Below are 10,317 nucleotides of genomic sequence, written 5' to 3'. Positions count from 1 at the left end.
ACAAGCGTGCGCGTGAACGAGCGATCGCTGGCGCGTATGTTTGAGCGTGTGCGCGTGTACTTGGCATTAATAGCGTTTTATACTGTTTTCTTGTGCCCTCGTTTTCTGTCGGTTTTCCGTATATGTTTTGCCGATCGTATCACTTCTCTCGACCTCTGTAGCTTCAGCGTATCTCGTTTCTACTCGCTGACTATTTTGCCTTTTCACGTTGCCAGCCGGTGTTAATAGCTACCGCTTCACCATGATACGTACCGCTATCGCTTTTCTGTATCCTGTAGACTATTCTCCTCCGTTCACCCGCATGTTACAGTTTAGTGATGCATAAGCGTAACGTTACTTGATTTTCGGCTTGCGTTGCAATTCGGTGATACCGAAATTTTTAAGTTCTCGCGATACATCGATTTTCGGTAAACTCGTTTGTACGATTCTTTGGGAAGGGAAGGAAGGAGAGAGGGGTGGTGGTGGTGTAACGAAAGCACTTTTCGATTACACGCGTTGCGTAAAACGTGTTCAATTGCCAGAATTTCGTGTCGAAATCTTTTCAAGAAATATCGTGTAAATTTTCGGCTTTTATTTCGTTACTTTTTTTTTTTTTTATATATAGTATATATATCTTTCGCGCAACTTTTCATTTTACGGCCATCGAATAAGAAAGAATGTAGGGAAACATTGTATCGTCGAGTTTTGCGATATCTGATCGGTAACTTGTCGCAATTTAGAAACTACACTTGTTCGTTGCTGGACCTTGTTGCATGCCGATAGTGTTTCCGACCCAACTCGCAAAGCAACCGCAAAATTAATACAGGCCCCATGAAAACGGGATCCTTTTATGTATTTATGAGTTATGCGTATCCCAGTGTTACGATTTGCTAGAGATTTTGCGAGTTACCTCCGAGCTAATCTATTCGTTAACAGATTGTAATTGAATCGAAGCTCGTGATGTGCACGGCATATTTTTTTGCGCCATCGTCCGATCCAGTATCGACACGTTCATTGACCGATTTCTGTGTTGCAGGACATCATACAAGAGCGTCTGATGGTTTTACAGCTGAGATTGTCGAATTTAAAGGGAACTTGCTTGCCACGAGACAACATAGACACTATGCTTTCTGCGCTTACGGTGAGATTACGCACGATAGACCCATAAAATTTTCAACTTGAAGCCAAAGATGGAAGAGATCTGCTTATTCTACGAAATAAAATTCGAACCTTTGACATTTCGATCTATCTATGCGGTATCTATCGGTATCGGTACAATTTTATTAGGTACAATGTTCATCGATCGCGCTACAAATTTGTTGCAAAATTCGATAACGACGAGTAAATGAAAAGTGGTAATAAAATCGTTTCAATCCCATGTATCGTATCCTGTGTACTCTTTGTACGTTATTCGTCGGGTGAGTAGAAAAATTTACGTTAATTTTAGGCTCTCGTGACGGAGCTTCGTGGCTACGAGCAAGAAACGGGCCAATTGGAAGAGGAGCTGCACAAAATTCCAGCCGACGTCGAGGCCGAGAAACTTTTGAGCAATTTAGCGGAAGTTCAGACGCGCATCGTCACCCTCTTGGCACAAGCGGAGCAAGGACGAACTACTCTCGAGGGAGCGCGTGGTCACCAAGAACAACGTGGTCACGACATTCACGCTTACAAACAATTTTTAGACGAAACGGACGCTTGGTTGAAAAACATCGTGGCGAGTATGAAGGAACAACAACCGATCGCCACGAACAAGGTACGTCGAACCTTTTTTCATCGTGCACCTCTTTCTCGCAGCAGCAACGATACACGACTTATTTCAAAGACCAACGAAAACGAGACGATCGATGAAAACAAAAATATCCTTGTAAAAAAAAAAAGAAATGGGTAAAAGTCGAAACGAAATCGGTCAGATTTCGTTTGTTTCGCGACGCGGACTCCTATCCTGGCGCCGATACGATATCACCGCCGTAATCCCCGGTTTTAGAATACCGGCGTTCCCGGTTTATTTTTAAGCGGAATCACGGCTCTGTTGTTGTTACGTCTGTGTGTATGTATGGACAGGCTTTGCAGGACGAGTTAAGCAGTCACGCGCAGCGAGTGTCGGAGCTTGAATCGCTGCCAGAAATCAGCACACTGGCAAAGGTCCTGAAGAATGCGCTGTTGGAGGTGATGTCTCGTCTGCAGCAAAGGCAGCAGGTATCCAACGTTTTCCAATGCTCGGGGGCTTTCGCAAACCTCGCTGGTCTTCGCGCAACAGTCTCGTGAAGTACGAGACGATTAGAAAGTGAAACGAAAGCAACGCGAACTCCGAAATTCCGAAAAAAAGTATTTACAAACAAAAAAAGATAAACGCAACCAAGCGAATAGAGTTGAAAAATAAGAAACCTTCGGTTAATTTTTCTAATCGTTCTAGTCGTCTAGTTTATCCGCTTAATCGATTCGAATAAAAGAAAAATATTATTCGATCTCTTACCAAAGCGCGAAACACCGAAGAATAATAATCTAAACGTGCACAGTATACATATATGAATTACACGTATGTAGAAATTACACACACACACACATATATATATATATATATATATATACATATATATATGTATATATACTGCTTGTATCATTGTACAATAAGAGGGAGTAAGGTGATTGTTAGATGGTGAAGCATGTAATACTCTTTTACTTTTGCTGCTTCGACGTAGTAATTCATGTTGGTTACAACAATGTTTCATTTTGCACGTGTATGGGTAGTCCAAGAGGTTCATGTTATCGAACATATACGTTTTCACTCCTCTCATTCGCCACAGCACCGTCATCGTGTCAATTTCCACGGGCTTTTCACCATGCAACACCGCAGTCATTACTTTCATCGCTGTCACCGTTTGTTTCCTTTCTTTTTTTGCTCGTGTCTCATCATGTATAATTTACAACACACTTTATGTTCCTTTAGCTTAAGGTAATGGATGTACATATACATATACATATACATATACATATACATATACATATGCATACTATATACATATACGTATACACACATGTACATATACATATACATATATGTGTGTGTGTGCGTATGTATATATATATATATATATATATATGTATGTGTACATGTACTGCTTGTATTCTATATTTATATACACATATATATATATATATATATATAGGCCACAGCATTTGTTTAAGGAATGTTAATACATTATTACTGTAATTTTTTCATGCAATTAAAGTACTCTCATTAATCCCCACCTCCCCCTTTATTTATCCTCGACATCACTGTACGTAACGTATACTCTATATGTTGCGTGTCTCGACACGGTAACAAAAGTAATTTTTCTACAACGTATATATACGTATGTACATACGTGTACGTATGTATGTATTCGTGTACACGTGTTCGCGCGTAAGATAACAACGGAGTCGAAACGACGATTACAAAATCATAAATATTTTGGAAAGATGCCCTTTCCTTTAAATCGTAATTATTTTCTTTCCGACTTTGGATCGGTAAATTTATTTTCACGAGAAGACGTTTCGTTGAAACGTTTCTTTCGCTTAATACGCGTCTACGATAGATAAATAGATCGCTCGCTTTTTTCTTTCGCATATGCTTGATGGTACAAGTATGTACGACGAGTGTGCTCAAAATAGACGCATTGAAATAAAATCGGGCGTAGCGTCCATTTAACGCTAAAAATACAACAGTGTTACGCGGAGTGTTCTTCTCCGCGGATATTCTTGTTCTCGCTCCTAGGCGGTTAAGCTTGCCGAATAATTCTTTCGTCTCCGTATCGTCTCCATCCACGCCATGCAGGTGAAGCTGTGCCGATTAAAATGTTCGAAGCTCGACCACGAATCGCGTAACAATCAACATCATCTTTCACGTAACAAACAAGTGATTAACGTAGTGACATCGTTAACAAAGCGACGCAATTAGATTTTGCTACTTCAGAGGGCTCTACTGCTGCCTTCTTCGTCACTGCTTACAGCGCATTACGTCCTACGGTTTTTCGATCATCGAAGCGTAATAAAATTTAATCAACTTTTGTTAAACTCTTCGTTAATTTAGCTTATTGCCTCTACATTTCGCATCGCAAAACTTTCAAGTAGCGCAATTTCATTTCTACCGACTATTGATCATTGGAGCTTCGTTTGTACCACGACCTGTACTTGAGCTCTAAATATGTGTACGCGTGTGCGTGTGTGTGTGCGCGCGCGCGCGTGTAGACCCTTCGAAGGCTATTTCGTGCAAGCGGTCGAAGAAACGACATTCGCGAACGTAACGTAGGTTTCTTCAGCCAAATCCTTGTCAATTTTTCAGGAGCTATGCGACGAAGAAGCGCAAGCCGACGAAACGTCGGAACGGGACGACGCTACCCTTGATCAGGCACCTTCCATTCAATCGTCCCTCGAAAGTAGTATGCCATCTCTGGCTGACGTGTCTCTGCAAACAGGACAAAGTTTGTTAGCGAACGATATCGTCGAAAAACCGCAGCAGCTCACCAAGCAAACCTCTACGAATCGAATCGAAGAACCGGCGGTGTGTCATTCGCTGACCACGCAAACCGTGGACACGATGCACTCTAACGAGAGTCCTCAAATTCAAGAAACCATAAAGATCCGAAAAACTACCGACGGTGACCACGATGTGATCGAAATAGCCACGAAAAACCTACCGACCACTTCCACCAAGGAAATCGTTCAGGAACGTCCCGACGCGATGCCCGAAGATATTATCGTAGACATGAGGTATCAAGATCCCAGGAATACCGACCTTGCCACCAGCGAGTTAAATATCGTTCACGCAGCTCCGCAGTCGTTCGAGACGGTCTTGATGGAGCCGGACGATGTGACCACCGAGATCGTCGTCGACGAAGACGGTTCGAAGAGGATCATTGTTAGAAAGTTGAGACGCACCATGGTTACCAGTAGGCAAACCACTCAACAACACTCGTCCTCGATGTCGACGGCGATCGGAGACGCGCCTTCCGTGGTGCAGGCGTTTTCGGAGGCCACTATGAGAGATCAACGGATCACGGTGACCGCTGCGAAACCAAACGGAACCATCGAGACCACCACGAAACAGATTTACGGAGGGACAATCGCCACCGGGACACCTTACAAGGACGTCAACGTGGAGGAGTACGAGTCGGTGCCCGAGTACACGCACACGGTGACGCAGGGTAATATCCGAGACATCGGTCCGCAACCGCTCGAAGAGGGAATCCTGATGGAGAGCGGAGAATACAGAGCGCGAACCTCCAGCGTTCACGCGGTGGTTCAACAGGTGACCAGACGAGTGGTAAGAAAGACCAGGAGGATCGTTCGAAAGGTGACGATTATCGATGGCAAGGAGACCGCTACGGAGGAGATAATAGAGGAGCCCGAAGAAGTGGAGATAAACGAGAAAAACATACCGCATATCAGTATCAACGTCGTGAAACGCGATGAGCAACGACAACTCGGTGCAATCGGGGAACAACCGGTAGAGGAGAAGACGCGAGATCCCCGTTTGGCCGGGGAAGCGAAACAAGACAAGGTGGATGAAAATTTAGAACCGGAACTGGTCGAGGTTGACGATACTCCCATGCAAGGGCCATTCTTTGGCGCATTCGCCAAGGACATGCTTCCGGGAACAGAATACTCGGAACCAAAGAGAGAGGAAACTTTGCCCGAGATTGAAAAAGGAAGCGTCATCATCGAAGAGGTACTTTCGGACGAAGAGGTTCTCGAAAGTCCGAAACAACCCGTGGATACGGATGTTTGCATAGAAGAGATTTCAGAAATTCCTCGAGAGTCTTCGATCGAATCCGAATTTGTTACGGAACGGACGATACCTCGAACCGGCGACGATTACGGGAACGTGGAGTTCACGATCGAGGTAAACGACGAAAAGTCACTTCCGATGGATAGTCGAGCGTTTATCGATGCCGAAGTATCCGCTGCTTTACAGAGTCCTATCCGAGGGATCGAGATACAAGAGACGCGGCAGGTAGTATCGGTCGAGTCTCCGATCGATCCCATCGTGTCGGACGACGTACCGACCGCCGCTAAAGCGACTTGTAAGTCCGTCGATGCACCACCACCCGTAAAGATCGAAACACCCGATATCGAGTTAGAAACTGGCACGGTAGATTTAGAAAAGCACGATGAAACTAGCGGCACGGTAGAATCTGAGGTCGATAAATCGAATCTTTCCGAATTAAAAGAAGAAAATTTGGTCGAAGCAACGATAAACGAAGCACAGGGCGCACCGGTGGATATTTCGTCGGGAGGGATACGAAAGGTGATTGAAATTTCAGGAGAAGAACCCCTTCGAGCCGAAGAGTCGGTCGCTTCGGCCATCGAGGGTAAACAACCCGACGCCGAAGAAACGGAAGACGAACTCCGTCTTGTGCCGATCAACGAGATGCAGCAGTTGGTGAAGGACTCCTTTGTTCCCGATTTGGAGTGCGACTTCTTCGACGAGGCTTTGAAACCAGAGTACAAACCGCTCTTCCATAAGGTGGAGATATCATTGGCCGTGCGAAAAGAGGGAGAAGAGATCCAACCAACGGTGTCCGTAACGAGTCAAGCCGAGCCAACGATCCCGCCGTATCGCATGGTGAAAGAAGACGTGGACATCAGTTTGCCAGCGGATAAGGAAAGTACCTCGACGATTCGTGAGAAAATCGTTCAAACGGAACAGCCAATTGCCACCCCACCGGAAAAAGAAGTTGTCGTCTCGGGCATCGATCCGCCGGTCGACCAGGAGGGAAGTATCCCGATAATTCGCGATAAAATCGTTCAAACGTCGCCACCGGTATCGGAACGACGAATCACCACCGCATCGGAGAAAGAAGAGGTCACCTCGGACAAGTCTGCTCTCACGTCCGAGAGAGAGGAAACATCCGACAAGTCTGTCGTTACTTCCGAGAAGGAAGAAACTTCGGACAAGTCCATCATCACTTCGGAGAAAGAAGACGAGTGTCACACGGATGTAAAGACGGAAGAAGAAGCTGGATCACCGATCAAGTCGATAGATACCAAATCGAGCACTTCGGTCGTCTCGAACATCGCCGAATCGGTGGATATCAACGTCTCGCTCTCCGACTCCTCTAAACGCGTCGGCGAAACACCGCGGCCGGATGTCGCCAAGATGATCGAATCGACCGAACTCGACTTGACCTTGAAAGACGAAACTTTGGAGAGCGAAGATGGCTACCGAGCGGACGACAGGACAATGGCTTCCACTACTACCCCGGACGATGAAAGCGTTGCGAAGAAGAAGAGGAGGAAGAAGAAGAAACAGAGGGTGAGAAGTTCCAGAGAGGAAGAGCAGTCCGAATTCCCTCAGACTACCACCGACGAAGGAGAATTCACGGATGATCTGGCTCCGGTGGAAACCGAGGACGCGAAAGCAACGAAGAAGAAGAAGAAAAAAAAGAAGCGGGAGGAGGTCGGGGTCGGGGTCGGCAAAGAGGAAACTCCTCGAGTTCCCAAGTTGAACGAAGCGGACACTCAGACCTCTCCGCAAGAACCGACGGTTTCGATTGCCGTGTCACCGATGCAGGAACAAGTGTGCGAAATTTTCGTCCAAACATCGCCACCGCCTTTGGAAGAAACAAAACTATTCGAGGTTCGGGAAACCGACGAACCGGTGGAAACATCGATTCCGCAAATTCCGGCGGAACATTCGAAAGCGATCGAACCGCCCGAAACGGAACAAGTTCAAACTGTACCGAAAGAAACACCGCTGTTCGAGAGATCCGATACGAGGCATTCCGAAATACAGACATCTCCGGTGACCGTTTTAGATTCGGGCGTACAAACCGCTGCGGAAATACCTCGAATCGAAGAAATAAGTACGCAAACCTTGGAAACAACTGAAACGCAAGTAGAGGAGTACGGTGTTCAAACAAGTCCGATGGAAGATGCCGGACCGATAGTCGTTCCAGGAACGACCGAAGAAAGACAGGCTCAAACTGTAACCACGACGGTGGTTTCCATAGAGGCGCAAACTTCACCGACAACTTGGACCATGGAAACGGAGACTCAAACCGCGGAGAAAGCTTTCGTGGCTGCTGAACAGCAAACGACACCGCCACCGATCTTGAGGAAGGATTTGACCGGTATCGGTGTTCAAACCGTGACACCGGAAACATCAGAAACCATCGAAACGGAAGCACAGACCAGCAAACCTACCACTCCGGAGAAGACTACGTTGGACTTCAACGTCCAAGCAAACTTGACGGAGCAGCGTTCCGTCGAAGTCGCGGAAACTCAAATCACTCCGGAAGAAAGTCCTCGACAAGCTGAAACTCGGGAAACGGAGTCGCAGACAGCGATCACTCGAACCAGTCCGATCGGTACCTCCCCGATTCGAGACGAGGTATGCGAATTGTCCACGCAAACCAGCTTGGAGGAAATGAAACAGGCGAGGGACGAACAGTCGCAAACCAGTTCACCGGAGGGGCTGGAGACACGGAACGACTCGATGGAGATAAAACCGATCGAATCGATATCGCGCGTCGCGGAAAGTGTGCAAATCGTTCCCGAAACGCGAGAAAGTAGCGTACAAACGCAGCCAAGCATCGAGGAGAGGAAACTGTCGTTACCGAACGAAACGTTGCAAACTGTCGATAGAGTGGCGGACGAAACTAAAGAAAAAGAAGAAACGACGATCGAGGACCGTGCACCAGCAGCCTCGATACCAACGACGGTGGATGCGGTGGATGCGGCGGATGCGTCGATGAAGACGAAGACGCCTCTAAAGTATACAAAAATTCCAGTAGCACCTGATGTACAAGTACAAGAAGAAACCGATGACGACTCGAAAACAACGAAAGTGAAATTGGAAGCTGAATATGTACAAAGACTCCCGGAACAAATGGAAGCCAAGTTCGAATCGAAGGAATCGTCGATACCGTCTAGGGCGGTATCGGAGCGAGAGACGAGCGCGGATCCCTCGTTTGAAATATGTTTCCAGGCAACCATAGAATTATCGACCAGCGATACGAGCGACGCTACGAGTAAGTTGACCGACGCGCCGCGGGACCCAACGATCCTCGAAGACTCGTCTAACGCGACAAAGTCCGACGACGGTAACGCCGCGAGGAGGCAGAAACGAAAAAGGAGACACAAGACCATCGAAATCTGTTCCCCGGGAGAAAAGGATCTTGAATCCATATTCGGTCAACCCGTGGAATCGCGGGACGTTTCGTTGAAGTTGTCCTATTCCGATGTCGCCAAGAAGAACGTCGGCAAAGAAAAATCTCCCGTTAGCGATATTGCTAATTTGGAGAAAGTGTCCGAAGAGGCGGACGACGTTGCGCGGAAAGAGGAGCCGAAATTCGTACCACCGGAAGGGAGAACCGACGAAATCGATAGTACCGCGTTTGCAACGACGACCGAGCCAACGATCGTCGACGAAGACGCTCAAGACGTATGGACTTTGGGCAAAGAGAAGCTCGACGTCCCGTCAGAATCGGAACTCCGACAACGGACGAGTCTGCCCTCTCCCGAACCAATGGATACGACCGAAGAACCATTCTCGCCCGTAGATGCGATCTCAGAGGAGGAGAATCGACCCAAGATCAAGACCTACGCAGACATTATAAGCGAATCCTCGAAGAAACCGTCCGAACGAAAGTACGAGCCCGCGGAGAGGAGAGGAGACGAGCAACCTTCCTGGGAGATTCCTTCTCATCCAATTTCACAAAAGAGTGCCAGTTCGAAGGGTTTCCTGCTGGCCGAGACCATTGAATACGAGCCTCCCCATCAAATCCAGACCCAAAGCAACCAAGCCGCGAAAGTGATTTCCGATCGAATGCAAAATCTTCGAAACGCCAAACAGTCCAGTCACCTGGGGAATATACTGCACATCGCTCACTTGGACAAAATGGCGAATGAAAAGTTGGTAGAGGAACGCGCGGCCGACATTCGCCGAGAACTGTCCCATTTGAGAGACGCGGCTCGAGAAAAGGACGCGATAGCCATGGAAGAGACCTTGGTGGTGATCGTGGAAACGATCTCCGCGTGGCTGGAAACGATCGAGTACAGAATTTTCTTAAGCAGGGAATGTCCCGCCGGGCCTTCTCACGACGATAAGATTTACGTCGAGCTCAAGGACGAAGTGGAGAACGTGGAAGAGAACATGCACGAGTTGAACGATATATGGAAACTGGTGGAGGATAATTATCCGAGGGAAGACCGAGCCAATTTGCAGGAGTGCCTCGACGCTCTCGTGCATCAGGTAAAGATGATCGAAGACGTCACCAACGACGGCGAGAAGTACATCGATACCGAACTGGCTAGATGGGATGAATTTGAGAACGGAGTGAACAACATATACAGGTG

The 10,317-nt window shown here is 47.2% G+C and overlaps 1 protein-coding gene across 1 annotated transcript in view; it reads left to right on the top strand.

Moving 5' to 3' along the window:
• The window catches only part of Msp300 (Muscle-specific protein 300 kDa), an 87,185-nt gene that overhangs the window by 57,599 nt on the left and 19,269 nt on the right, over positions 1-10,317 (top strand). Inside the window, 4 exon segments of the mRNA XM_076322366.1 lie at positions 1,016-1,120; positions 1,427-1,732; positions 2,041-2,175; positions 4,301-10,314. Of these exon segments, the coding sequence (XP_076178481.1) occupies positions 1,016-1,120; positions 1,427-1,732; positions 2,041-2,175; positions 4,301-10,314 (6,560 nt within the window).

This window comes from Ptiloglossa arizonensis, chromosome 10, assembly GCF_051014685.1.
Source record: "Ptiloglossa arizonensis isolate GNS036 chromosome 10, iyPtiAriz1_principal, whole genome shotgun sequence".
Lineage (NCBI taxonomy): Eukaryota > Metazoa > Arthropoda > Insecta > Hymenoptera > Colletidae > Ptiloglossa > Ptiloglossa arizonensis.
Note: the sequence above shows the minus strand (reverse complement) of the source record. Positions and strands in the feature narration are given on the sequence as shown.